Here is a 15,306-nt window from a genome sequence, read left to right as displayed (position 1 = left end):
CTACCGTCATCTCCCATCGCCTCTACTGTCTCCTCCTGTCACGTCATCTCTGTCATCTCCCGTCGCCTAAGATCTCCCATCACCTCTAGCGTCATCTCCCAAGATCTACCGTCATCTCCCATCGCCTCTACTGTCTCCTCCTGTCACCTCTACCGTCATCTCTGTCATCTCCCGTCGCTTCTGTCATCTCCCGTCACCTCTACCGTCATCTCCCGTCGCCTCTACCGTCATCTCCCGTCACTTCTGTCACATCACCTCTACTGTCTCCTCTACCGTCATCTCCCGTCGCCTCTACCGTCATCTCCCGTCGCCTCTACGTTCATCTCCCGTCGCCTCTACGTTCATCTCCCGTCGCCTCTACTGTCTCCTCCCGTCGCCTCTACTATCTCCTCCCATCGCCTCTACTGTCTCCTCCCGTCGCCTCTACTGTCTCCTCCCGTCGCCTCTACTGTCTCCTCCCGTCGCCTCTACTGTCTCCTCCGGACACCTCTACTGTCTCCTCCCATCACTTCTACTGTCCCATCACCTCTACTGTCTCCTCCCGTCTCCTCTACTGTCTCCTCCCATCTCCTCTACTGTCTCCTCCCGTCGCCTCTGTCATCTCCTCCCGTCACCTCGGTCTCCTCCCATCACCTCTACTGTCACATCACCTCGGTCTCCTCCCATCACCTCTACTGTCACTTCACCTCTATTGTCACTTCAAATCTACTGTCACTTCACCTCTACTGTCTCCCATCACATCTACCTTCTCCTCCCATCACCTCTACTGTCACATCACCTCTACTGCCTCCTCCCATCACCTCTACTGTCACCTCTACTGTCTCTCCCATTTCTGTCACCTCTACTGTCCCATCACCTCTACTGTCTCCTCCCGTCTCCTCTACTGTCACATCACCTCTACTGTCTCCTCCCATCACCTCTACTGTCTCCTCCCGTCTCCTCTACTGTCACATCACCTCTACCGGCTCCTCCCATCATGTCTACTGTCATGTCACCTCCACTGTCTCCTCCCGTCACCTCTACTGTCTCCTCCCGTCTCCTCTACTGTCACATCACCTCTACTGTCTCCTCCCATCACCTCTACTGTCTCCTCCCGTCTCCTCTACTGTCACATCACCTCTACCGGCTCCTCCCATCATGTCTACTGTCATGTCACCTCCACTGTCTCCTCCCGTCACCTCTACTGTCTCCTCACATCATTTCTGATATGCGAGTTCCTTTCTCTCTCTCTCTCCTCCTATGTTCTCAGTGTTTCCAGCAGGCATCCTCCAGCCTCCGTTCTTCGGTAAAGGCCAGACCAAGTCTCTGAATTTTGGAGGTATCGGCATGGTGATCGGACATGAGATCACTCACGGGTTCGATGACAACGGTAAGATACATACAATTTAGCTTCATACAATTTACATACAATTTGCACGTACAATTTAGCTTCATAAGAATTGACAGTCCAATTTGAAAGTGTCGTTTCATGACATGTGGACGAGCTGGTCAGCTGTCCGTAACAGTTTGTCCGGTTGCCAGGTCGTAACTACGATAAAGATGGTGACCTGAAGGAATGGTGGACGCCAAGCTCCACCCGGAACTTTGTGAATCTGTCCAAGTGCATTGTGGACCAGTATGGAAGCTTCTCCTGGGACCTGGCCAACGGACAGAATGTATGTTGTCCTCTCCTGTCCCTTTTCTCTGCATCTGTTTTCTCCTCTCTTTCCCAGGAAATGTGCACTGGGTTCACATCAAATTGTATTTGCCACATGCGCCGAATACAACCGTACCATGAAATGCTAACTTACAAGCCCTTAACCAACAATGCAGTTCATGAAGTAGAGTTAAGACAATTTTTACTAAATAATCTAAAGTTAAAAAGTAACACGCAATAAAATAACAATAACGAGGCTATATACAGAGGGTACCGGTACCGAGTCAATGTGCGGGGGTACTGAGTCAATGTGCAGGGGCAACGAGTCAATGTGCGGTGGCGCATGTGTGTCGATGTGCATAGTCTGGGTGGTCATTTGACCCCCCCCCCCCAATTTTGCTGCTACTCGCTGTTCATTATCTATGCATAGTCACTTCACCCCTACCTACATGTACAAATGACCTCAACTAGCCTGTACCCCTGCACACTGACTCAGTACCGGTATCCCCTGTATATAGCCTCATGTTATTGTATTTTTAAAAATTTGGTCAATATTTTCTTAACTCTTCTTGAACTGCACTGTTGGTTAAGGGCTTGTAAGTAAAGCATTTCACTGTGAGGTCTACACTGTTTGTTAAGGGCTTGTAAGTAAAGCATTTCACTGTGAGGTCTACACTGTTGGTTAAGGGCTTGTAAGTAAAGCATTTCATTGTGAGGTCTACACTGTTGGTTAAGGGCTTGTAAGTAAAGCATTTCACTGTGAGGTCTACACTGTTGGTTAAGGGCTTGTAAGTAAAGCATTTCACTGTGAGGTCTACACTGTTGGTTAAGGGCTTGTAAGTAAAGCATTTCACTGTGAGGTCTACACTGTTGGTTAAGGGCTTGTAAGTAAAGCATTTCACTGTGAGGTCTACACTGTTGGTTAAGGGCTTGTAAGTAAAGCATTTCACTGTGAGGTCTACACTGTTGGTTAAGGGCTTGTAAGTAAAGCATTTCACTGTGAGGTCTACACTGTTGGTTAAGGGCTTGTAAGTAAAGCATTTCACTGTGAGGTCTACACTGTTGGTTAAGGGCTTGTAAGTAAAGCATTTCACTGTGAGGTCTACACTGTTGGTTAAGGGCTTGTAAGTAAAGCATTTCACTGTGAGGTCTACACTGTTGGTTAAGGGCTTGTAAGTAAAGCATTTCACTGTGAGGTCTACACTGTTGGTTAAGGGCTTGTAAGTAAAGCATTTCACTGTGAGGTCTACACTGTTGGTTAAGGGCTTGTAAGTAAAGCATTTCACTGTGAGATCTACACTGTTGGTTAAGGGCTTGTAAGTAAAGCATTTCACTGTGAGGTCTACACTGTTGGTTAAGGGCTTGTAAGTAAAGCATTTCACTGTGAGGTCTACACTGTTGGTTAAGGGCTTGTAAGTAAAGCATTTCATTGTGAGGTCTACACTGTTGGTTAAGGGCTTGTAAGTAAAACATTTCACTTGTTGTATTCAGCACATGTGAAGTTCAATTTGATACCCTCCCAAACAATTGGGGTATGAGTTTTGGGGTATGAGTTTTGGGTGTCTACTTTTGTCCTGCTCCCCTAAAATGGGAGAACTATGTAAAAAATGACAGCACGTTCTATAACGGTTTACACGATTTATGGATGAAAATAGCCTCAAATTAAAGTTGACAGTCTGCATTTAATCATTATATCATTTAAAATCCAAAGTGTTGGAGTACAGAGCCAAAACAACAACAAAGTGTTGGAGTACAGAGCCAAAACAACAACAAAGTGTTTGAGTACAGAGCCAAAACAACAACAAAGTGTTGGAGTACAGAGCCAAAACAACAACAAAGTGTTGGAGTACAGAGCCAAAACAACAACAAAGTGCTGGAGTACAGAGCCAAAACAACAACAAAGTGTTGGAGTACAGAGCCAAAACAACAACAAAGTGTTGGAGTACAGAGCCAAAACAACAACAAAGTGTTGGAGTACAGAGCCAAAACAACAACAAAGTGTTGGAGTACAGAGCCAAAACAACAACAAAGTGTTGGAGTACAGAGCCAAAACAACAACAAAGTGTTGGAGTACAGAGCCAAAACAACAACAAAGTGTTGGAGTACAGAGCCAAAACAACAACAAAGTGTTGGAGTACAGAGCCAAAACAACAACAAAGTGTTGGAGTACAGAGCCAAAACAACAACAAAGTGTTGGAGTACAGAGCCAAAACAACAACAAAGTGTTGGAGTACAGAGCCAAAACAACAACAAAGTGTTGGAGTACAGAGCCAAAACAACAACAAATGTTTCAGACTGTATTGATCTTGATGTTTTTGTTTTCTGTAAGCAGCTCAATGGAAATAACACTCTGGGAGAGAACATTGCAGACAACGGTGGGATTCGCCAGTCGTACCAGGTAGGAATGCAGAAAGACAAAGATTTTACACAAGGGGAACAAACACAATCTGTGAAAAACAAATCAAGGAGTTTGAATACTTTCTGAAGGCACCGTAGATAGGTACTTCAATAGCCTTTAATACTTTACATTAGGTAGACAGGTACTTCAATAGCCTTTAATACTTTACATTAGGTAGACAGGTACTTCAATAGCCTTTAATACTTTACATTAGATAGACAGTTACTTCAATAGCCTTTAATACTTTACATTAGGTAGACAGGTACTTCAATAGCCTTTAATACTTTACATTAGATAGACAGGTACTTCAATAGCCTTTAATACTTTACATTAGGTAGACAGGTACTTCAATAGCCTTTAATACTTTACATTAGGTAGACAGGTACTTCAATAGCCTTTAATACTTTACATTAGGTAGACAGGTACTTCAATAGCCTTTAATACTTTACATTAGGTAGACAGGTACTTCAATAGCCTTTAATACTTTACATTAGGTAGACAGGTACTTCAATAGCCTTTAATACTTTACATTAGATAGACAGGTACTTCAATAGCCTTTAATACTTTACATTAGATAGACAGGTACTTCAATAGCCTTTAATACTTTACATTAGGTAGACAGGTACTTCAATAGCCTTTAATACTTTACATTAGATAGACAGGTACTTCAATAGCCTTTAATACTTTACATTAGGTAGACAGGTACTTCAATAGCCTTTAATACTTTACATTAGATAGACAGGTACTTCAATAGCCTTTAATACTTTACATTAGATAGACAGGTACTTCAATAGCCTTTAATACTTTACATTAGGTAGACAGGTACTTCAATAGCCTTTAATACTTTACATTAGATAGACAGGTACTTCAATAGCCTTTAATACTTTACATTAGGTAGACAGGTACTTCAATAGCCTTTAATACTTTACATTAGGTAGACAGGTCACTTCAATAGCCTTTAATACTTTACATTAGGTAGACAGGTACTTCAATAGCCTTTAATACTATACATTAGATAGACAGGTACTTCAATAGCCTTTAATACTTTACATTAGGTAGATAGGTACTTCAATAGCCTTTAATACTTTACATTAGATAGACAGGTACTTCAATAGCCTTTAATACTTTACATTAGATAGACAGGTACTTCAATAGCCTTTAATACTTTACATTAGGTAGACAGGTACTTCAATAGCCTTTAATACTTTACATTAGATAGACAGGTACTTCAATAGCCTTTAATACTTTACATTAGATAGACAGGTACTTCAATAGCCTTTAATACTTTACATTAGGTAGACAGGTACTTCAATAGCCTTTAATACTTTACATTAGATAGACAGGTACTTCAATAGCCTTTAATACTTTACATTAGATAGACAGGTACTTCAATAGCCTTTAATACTTTACATTAGGTAGACAGGTACTTCAATAGCCTTTAATACTTTACATTAGATAGACAGGTACTTCAATAGCCTTTAATACTTTACATTAGATAGACAGGTACTTCAATAGCCTTTAATACTTTACATTAGGTAGACAGGTACTTCAATAGCCTTTAATACTTTACATTAGATAGACAGGTACTTCAATAGCCTTTAATACTTTACATTAGATAGACAGGTACTTCAATAGCCTTTAATAATACTTTACATTAGATAGACAGGTACTTCAATAGCCTTTAATACTTTACATTAGGTAGACAGGTACTTCAATAGCCTTTAATACTTTACATTAGATAGACAGGTACTTCAATAGCCTTTAATACTTTACATTAGATAGACAGGTACTTCAATAGCCTTTAATACTTTACATTAGATAGACAGGTACTTCAATAGCCTTTAATACTTTACATTAGATAGACAGGTACTTCAATAGCCTTTAATACTATACATTAGATAGACAGGTACTTCAATAGCCTTTAATACTTTACATTAGATAGACAGGTACTTCAATAGCCTTTAATACTTTACATTAGATAGACAGGTACTTCAATAGCCTTTAATACTTTACATTAGATAGACAGGTACTTCAATAGCCTTTAATACTTTACATTAGGTAGACAGGTACTTCAATAGCCTTTAATACTTTACATTAGATAGACTGGTACTTCAATAGCCTTTAATACTTTACATTAGATAGACAGGTACTTCAATAGCCTTTAATACTTTACATTAGGTAGACAGGTACTTCAATAGCCTTTAATACTTTACATTAGGTAGACAGGTACTTCAATAGCCTTTAATACTTTACATTAGATAGACTGGTACTTCAATAGCCTTTAATACTTTACATTAGGTAGACAGGTACTTCAATAGCCTTTAATACTTTACATTAGATAGACAGGTACTTCAATAGCCTTTAATACTTTACATTAGGTAGACAGGTACTTCAATAGCCTTTAATACTTTACATTAGGTAGACAGGTACTTCAATAGCCTTTAATACTTTACATTAGATAGACAGGTACTTCAATAGCCTTTAATACTTTACATTAGGTAGACAGGTACTTCAATAGCCTTTAATACTTTACATTAGGTAGACAGGTACTTCAATAGCCTTTAATACTTTACATTAGATAGACTGGTACTTCAATAGCCTTTAATACTTTACATTAGATAGACAGGTACTTCAATAGCCTTTAATACTTTACATTAGGTAGACAGGTACTTCAATAGCCTTTAATACTTTACATTAGATAGACAGGTACTTCAATAGCCTTTAATACTTTACATTAGATAGACAGGTACTTCAATAGCCTTTAATACTTTACATTAGATAGACTGGTACTTCAATAGCCTTTAATACTTTACATTAGATAGACAGGTACTTCAATAGCCTTTAATACTTTACATTAGATAGACAGGTACTTCAATAGCCTTTAATACTTTACATTAGGTAGACAGGTACTTCAATAGCCTTTAATACTTTACATTAGGTAGACAGGTACTTCAATAGCCTTTAATACTTTACATTAGGTAGACAGGTACTTCAATAGCCTTTAATACTTTACATTAGATAGACAGGTACTTCAATAGCCTTTAATACTTTACATTAGATAGACAGGTACTTCAATAGCCTTTAATACTTTACATTAGATAGACAGGTACTTCAATAGCCTTTAATACTTTACATTAGATAGACTGGTACTTCAATAGCCTTTAATACTTTACATTAGGTAGACAGGTACTTCAATAGCCTTTAATACTTTACATTAGATAGACAGGTACTTCAATAGCCTTTAATACTTTACATTAGATAGACAGGTGCTTCAATAGCCTTTAATACTTTACATTAGGTAGACTGGTACTTCAATAGCCTTTAATACTTTACATTAGGTAGACTGGTACTTCAATAGCCTTTAATACTTTACATTAGATAGACAGGTACTTCAATAGCCTTTAATACTTTACATTAGGTAGACTGGTACTTCAATAGCCTTTAATACTTTACATTAGGTAGACTGGTACTTCAATAGCCTTTAATACTTTACATTAGATAGACAGGTACTTCAATAGCCTTTAATACTTTACATTAGGTAGACTGGTACTTCAATAGCCTTTAATACTTTACATTAGGTAGACTGGTACTTCAATAGCCTTTAATACTTTACATTAGGTAGACAGGTACTTCAATAGCCTTTAATACTTTACATTAGATAGACTGGTACTTCAATAGCCTTTAATACTTTACATTAGATAGACTGGTACTTCAATAGCCTTTAATACTTTACATTAGATAGACTGGTACTTCAATAGCCTTTAATACTTTACATTAGATAGACTGGTACTTCAATAGCCTTTAATACTTTACATTAGGTAGACAGGTACTTCAATAGCCTTTAATACTTTACATTAGATAGACTGGTACTTCAATAGCCTTTAATACTTTACATTAGATAGACTGGTACTTCAATAGCCTTTAATACTTTACATTAGGTAGACAGGTACTTCAATAGCCTTTAATACTTTACATTAGGTAGACAGGTACTTCAATAGCCTTTAATACTTTACATTAGATAGACTGGTACTTCAATAGCCTTTAATACTTTACATTAGGTAGACTGGTACTTCAATAGCCTTTAATACTTTACATTAGGTAGACTGGTACTTCAATAGCCTTTAATACTTTACATTCGATAGACATGTACTTTATTGGACTTTAATACTTTAAGATAGTTTATTAGATTTTACTTTACGATAGATGCTTTCTGAAGGCAATTTATTTGTAAAGTATTAAAGGATAATAAAGTACCTATGTGTCTTTCCTGAAGGCAAAGTGGCGTTGTTGATTTCAGGTATATTATACCCAGTAATACTGTGTGCGGAAGCTCAGAGAAGATGAGTGTAAAATAAGTCTCTGTTATATACTCAGATGGAAGTTGGGTTGTAATGATTTCAGGACAGAGAGAGGATGGAATGATTTCAGGCCAGAGAGAGGACAGAATGATTTCAGTCCAGAGAGAGGACAGAATGATTTCAGGACAGAGAGAGGATGGAATGATTTCAGGCCAGAGAGAGGATGGAATGATTTCAGTCCAGAGAGAGGATGGAATGATTTCAGTCCAGAAAGAGGATGGAATGATTTCAGTCCAGAGTAGAGGACCCAGAATGATTTCAGTCCAGAAAGAGGATGGAATGATTTCAGTCCAGAGAGAGGACAGAATGATTTCAGTCAGAAAGAGGATGGAATGATTTCAGTCAGAGAGAGGATGGAATGATTTCAGTCAGGAAAGGGGACAGAATGATTTCAGTCCAGAGAGAGGACAGAATGATTTCAGTCCAGAGAGAGGATGGAATGATTTCAGGCCAGAGAGAGGATGGAATGATTTCAGTCCAGAGAGAGGATGGAATGATTTCAGTCCAGAGAGAGGATGGAATGATTTCAGTCCAGAGAGAGGATGGAATGATTTCAGTCCAGAGAGAGGATGGAATGATTTCAGTCCAGAGAGAGGATGGAATGATTTCAGTCCAGAGAGAGGATGGAATGATTTCAGTCCAGAAAGAGGATGGAATGATTTCAGTCCAGAGAGAGGATGGAATGATTTCAGTCCAGAAAGGGTATGGAATGATTTCAGTCCAGAAAGAGGATGGAATGATTTCAGGCCAGAGAGAGGATGGAATGATTTCAGTCCAGAGAGAGGATGGAATGATTTCAGTCCAGAAAGAGGATGGAATGATTTCAGTCCAGAGAGAGGATGGAATGATTTCAGTCCAGAAAGGGTATGGAATGATTTCAGTCCAGAAAGAGGATGGAATGATTTCAGTCCAGAAAGGGTATGGAATGATTTCAGGCCAGAGAGAGGATGGAATGATTTCATGCCAGAGAGAGGATGTAAGTGGTGGTGTTATGCTTTCAGGCCTACCTGAACTATGTGGAGAAGAATGGGAATGAGCCTCTCCTGCCTGGAATAAACCTCAACCATCAACAACTCTTCTTTCTCAACTTCGCTCAGGTCAGACTGGATGGATGGATAAGTGCATGCATGCATGGATGGATGGATGGATAAGTGCATGGATGGATGGATGGATAAGTGCATGTATGGATGGATAAGTGCATGTATGGATGGATAAGTGCATGCATGGATGGATAAGTGCATGCATGGATGGATAAGTGCATGTATGGATGGATAAGTGCATGGATGGATGGATAAGTCCATGCATGGATGGATAAGTGCATGGATGGATGGATAAGTGCATGTATGGATGGATAAGTGCATGCATGGATGGATAAGTGCATGTATGGATGGATAAGTGCATGGCCTATGGATGGATAAGTGCATGGATGGATGGATAAGTGCATGGATGGATGGATAAGTGCATGCATGGATGGATAAGTGCATGTATGGATGGATAAGTGCATGGATGGATGGATAAGTTCATGGATGGATGGATGGATAAGTGCATGGATGGATGGATAAGTGCATGGATGGATGGATGGATAAGTGCATGGATGGATGGATAAGGGGAATAATGGATGTCACTCCCTATCACACTCCTGTCTCTTCCTCCAGGTGTGGTGTGGAACACATCGGCCACAACAAGCTGTCAACTCCATCAAAGTAGATGTACACAGTCCAGGGAAGTTCAGGTACGATCTCTCATTCCTCTCCTGTATCACTTCCTCTTCCACTATCCCTATCTCTCCTCATATTAACTCTTTGTGTCCCTCCGTGTCTATGGTTTACCTTATTTCTCTGGTTTACCTTAGTGTGATTTAGACCTGGGTCACCAGGTGTGGGGGTTGCCTTGTCATTCTGGCCACTGATGACCATTTCCTGTTTCCTGTTCAGGGTCCTGGGGTCCCTCCAGAACTTCCCTGAGTTTGCCAAGGCCTTCAACTGTCCCAAGAACAGCTACATGGTGCCTGACAGTATCTGCCGAGTCTGGTGATACTGTAGTCTTGACACTAGCCTACCCTGAGGCTGGTAGGGGGTGAGAGGTGGGCTTGTGTCCTCTTTCCCTTCCTAACCACCTCACCTTTCCCCCTGACTGTTAGAGCACTAGTCTGGAACAGGGGTATGTTCTATGTTCCCTGCAGGGTGGACCAGGACTGCTACACTGACTGTACAGAACAAACAGATTCAATGGACTACAGAGTGCTGTTCATAGCCAGCTCCCAGACTCTTCACCAGATCAGCAGGGTCACTGCTTTCCACGGGATACAGTCACGTCAATTCAATCTTTTTTTTGTGTGTTTGAAAATGTACTTTTCAATTCTACTTTTTTCCCCCGCTGCATTTCAATCATGACAATTATTTTTTGTTGTATACAAAATGTGAGACTAATGTGAGCATCTTGAACAACAGACAAATATCCACTTATTCTAAACTGCAGCTCTGTTTGTCCAAAATGCTATTTGTTTTACACTATGAGGTGGGCCTCAATATAAACCAAAAATATACTATATAATCAATACATTATAGATGAATATACATTGACAGTAATACAGTAATCAGTAGTCACACTTGGGGGATTCTATTTGATTGTATATTTAAGAAAACCACATTTTATTTTACTGAATATACACCAATGAGTATAACGATAATTTCATGTTTTTTCTGTATATGTCTCTAAATGGATGCCAACTATGTCTATAAGCACGAAACACTTACGTTGTTGCCTTGGAAACAGTTGGGCGACTTAGCTGGTCAGGAAATGACATACATCAAACATATTGCTATTTTTATTTTACAGCAAGAATGTGACCTTGATTCAAACTGCTCTGTCCAGCAGAGGAGGCTGGTGGGAGGAGCTATAGCAGGACGGTTTCATTACAGTGGCTGGAATCGAACCAATGGAATGGTACCAAACATATGGAACCAACGGAATGGTACCAAACAAATAGAACCAACGGAATGGTACCAAACAAATGGAACCAACGGAATGGTACCAAACAAATGGAACCAACGGAATGGTACCAAACAAATGGAACCAACGGAATGGTACCAAACAAATGGAACCAACGGAATGGTAACAAACAAATGGAACCAACAAATGGAACCAACGGAATGGTACCAAACAAATGGAACCAACGGAATGGTACCAAACAAATGGAACCAACGGAATGGTACCAAACAAATGGAACCAACGGAATGGTACAAACAAATGGAACCAACGGAATGGTACCAAACAAATGGAACCAACGGAATGGTACCAAACAAATGGAACCAACGGAATGGTACCAAACAAATGGAACCAACGGAATGGTACCAAACAAATGGAACCAACGGAATGGTACCAAACAAATGGAACCAACGGAATGGTACCAAAAATGGAACAAAACAAATGGAACCAACGGAATGGTACGGTACCAACAAATGGAACCAACGGAATGGTACCAAACAAATGGAACCAACGGAATGGTACCAAACAAATGGAACCAACAAATGGAACCAACGGAATGGTACCAAACAAATGGAACCAACGGAATGGTACCAAACAAATGGAACCAACGGAATGGTACCAAACAAATGGAACCAACGGAATGGTACCAAACAAATGGAACCAACGGAATGGTACCAAACAAATGGAACCAACGGAATGGTACCAAACAAATGGAACCAACGGAATGGTACCAAACAAATGGAACCAACGGAATGGTACCAAACAAATGGAACCAACGGAATGGTACCAAACAAATGGAACCAACGGAATGGTACCAAACAAATGGAACCAACGGAATGGTACCAAACAAATGGAACCAACGGAATGGTACCAAACAAATGGAACCAACGGAATGGTACCAAACAAATGGAACCAACGGAATGGTACCAAACAAATGGAACCAACGGAATGGTACCAAACAAATGGAACCAACGGAATGGTACCAAACAAATGGAACCAACGGAATGGTACCAAACAAATGGAACCAACGGAATGGTACCAAACAAATGGAACCAACGGAATGGTACCAAACAAATGGAACCAACGGAATGGTACCAAACAAATGGAACCAACGGAATGGTACCAAACAAATGGAACCAACGGAATGGTACCAAACAAAAATGGAACCAACGGAATGGTACCAAACAAATGGAACCAACGGAATGGTACCAAACAAATGGAACCAACGGAATGGTACCAAACAAATGGAACCAACGGAATGGTACCAAACAAATGGAACCAACGGAATGGTACCAAACAAATGGAACCAACGGAATGGTACCAAACAAATGGAACCAACGGAATGGTACCAAACAAATGGAACCAACGGAATGGTACCAAACAAATGGAACCAACGGAATGGTACCAAACAAATGGAACCAACGGAATGGTACCAAACAAATGGAACCAACGGAATGGTACCAAACAAATGGAACCAACGGAATGGTACCAAACAAATGGAACCAACGGAATGGTACCAAACAAATGGAACCAACGGAATGGTACCAACAAATGGTACCAAACAAATGGAACCAACGGAATGGTACCAAACAAATGGAACCAACGGAATGGTACCAAACAAATGGAACCAACGGAATGGTACCAAACAAATGGAACCAACGGAATGGTACCAAACAAATGGAACCAACGGAATGGTACCAAACAAATGGAACCAACGGAATGGTACCAAACAAATGGAACCAACGGAATGGTACCAAACAAATGGAACCAACGGAATGGTACCAAACAAATGGAACCAACGGAATGGTACCAAACAAATGGAACCAACGGAATGGTACCAAACAAATGGAACCAACGGAATGGTACCAAACAAATGGAACCAACGGAATGGTACCAAACAAATGGAACCAACGGGAACGGTACCAAACAAATGGAACCAACGGAATGGTACCAAACAAATGGAACCAACGGAATGGTACCAAACAAATGGAACCAACGGAATGGTACCAAACAAATGGAACCAAATGGAACGGAATGGTACCAAACAAATGGAACCAACGGAACGGTACCAAACAAATGGAACCAACGGAACGGTACCAAACAAATGGAACCAACGGAATGGTACCAAACAAATGGAACCAACGGAATGGTACCAAACAAATGGAACCAACGGAATGGTACCAAACAAATGGAACCAACGGAACGGTACCAAACAAATGGAACCAACGGAACAAATGGAACCACCAAACAAATGGAACCAACGGAACGGTACCAAACAAATGGAACCAACGGAACGGTACCAAACAAATGGAACCAACGGAACGGTACCAAACAAATGGAACCAAACAAATGGAACCAACGGAACGGTACCAAACAAATGGAACCAACGGAACGGTACCAAACAAATGGAACCAACGGAACGGTACCAAACAAATGGAACCAACGGAACGGTACCAAACAAATGGAACCAACGGAACGGTACCAAACAAATGGAACCAACGGAACGGTACCAAACAAATGGAACCAACGGAACGGTACCAAACAAATGGAACCAACGGAACGGTACCAAACAAATGGAACCAACGGAACGGTACCAAACAAATGGAACCAACGGAACGGTACCAAACAAATGGAACCAACGGAACGGTACCAAACAAATGGAACCAACGGAACGGTACCAAACAAATGGAACCAACGGAACGGTACCAAACAAATGGAACCAACGGAACGGTACCAAACAAATGGAACCAACGGAATGGTACCAAACAAATGGAACCAACGGAATGGTACCAAACAAATGGAACCAACGGGAACCAACGGTACCAAACAAATGGAACCAACGGAATGGTACCAAACAAATGGAACCAACGGAATGGTACCAAACAAATGGAACCAACGGAACGGTACCAAACAAATGGAACCAACGGAATGGTACCAAACAAATGGAACCAACGGAATGGTACCAAACAAATGGAACCAACGGAATGGTACCAAACAAATGGAACCAACGGAACGGTACCAAACAAATGGAATGGTACCAAACAAATGGAACCAACGGAATGGTACCAAACAAATGGAACCAACGGAATGGTACCAAACAAATGGAACCAACGGAATGGTACCAAACAAATGGAACCAACGGAATGGTACCAAACAAATGGAACCAACGGAATGGTACCAAACAAATGGAACCAACGGAATGGTACCAAACAAATGGAACCAACGGAATGGTACCAAACAAATGGAACCAACGGAATGGTACCAAACAAATGGAACCAACGGAATGGTACCAAACAAATGGAACCAACGGAATGGTACCAAACAAATGGAACCAACGGAATGGTACCAAACAAATGGAACCAACGGAATGGTACCAAACAAATGGAACCAACGGAACGGTACCAAACAAATGGAACCAACGGAATGGTACCGAACAAATGGAACCAGCACGTTTCACTCCGTTTCTTTGAATTCCATTCCAACCGTTACAATGAGCCCGTCCTCTTATAGGTACTTCCACCAGCCTCCTCTGGTGTTCAGTATGTGTGTGTTTTTGTCTTTTTGAAGTGTGTGTTTTTTTTATCCGGATGTAACCACTACATTTTTCAACAAACTGATGAAGCCTTGCATGAACCATGGTGCTACTGCTGTTTTGTGTGTGTGTGTGGGGGGGCTGAGGAAGTCAGGTTTGTAGCTGGACCCCCCCCCCCCACACACACAGTTTACGCCAAAGATTTTTAAGTCTGAAATATTTTCTTGACTTAAAAATGTGCCACAAATAACCTCTTCTTTCTCCTGCTCTTTATAATTGTTTTCACGCACAAACACGGGAAACAAAACATGTTGTCCTTGTTGATGTTCAGCATTATCACGGTGTGTTTAAGGTACAGAAGTAACTAAGTGTTACGTTTTTGTCTCTTTTATTC

The 15,306-nt window shown here is 40.6% G+C and overlaps 1 protein-coding gene across 4 annotated transcripts in view; it reads left to right on the top strand.

Annotated features, from left to right (window-relative positions):
• Window positions 1-11,526, top strand: part of LOC118396904 (neprilysin-like) — a 90,742-nt gene extending 79,216 nt beyond the window's left edge. For all 4 annotated transcript variants that reach the window (XM_052468538.1, XM_052468537.1, XM_052468535.1 and 1 more), the window contains 6 exons: window positions 1,250-1,369; window positions 1,522-1,655; window positions 3,969-4,034; window positions 9,394-9,489; window positions 10,048-10,124; window positions 10,327-11,526. In XM_052468538.1, the coding sequence (XP_052324498.1) occupies window positions 1,250-1,369; window positions 1,522-1,655; window positions 3,969-4,034; window positions 9,394-9,489; window positions 10,048-10,124; window positions 10,327-10,426 (593 nt within the window). In that variant the 3' untranslated portion in view covers window positions 10,427-11,526. The remainder of the gene's footprint in view (window positions 1-1,249; window positions 1,370-1,521; window positions 1,656-3,968; window positions 4,035-9,393; window positions 9,490-10,047; window positions 10,125-10,326) is intronic.
• The last annotated feature ends 3,780 nt before the right edge of the window (window positions 11,527-15,306 follow it).

The sequence above is a fragment of the Oncorhynchus keta genome, chromosome 18 (assembly GCF_023373465.1).
Source record: "Oncorhynchus keta strain PuntledgeMale-10-30-2019 chromosome 18, Oket_V2, whole genome shotgun sequence".
In the NCBI taxonomy this organism is placed as follows: domain Eukaryota; kingdom Metazoa; phylum Chordata; class Actinopteri; order Salmoniformes; family Salmonidae; genus Oncorhynchus; species Oncorhynchus keta.
This window is presented reverse-complemented; position numbering and strand designations above follow the sequence as displayed.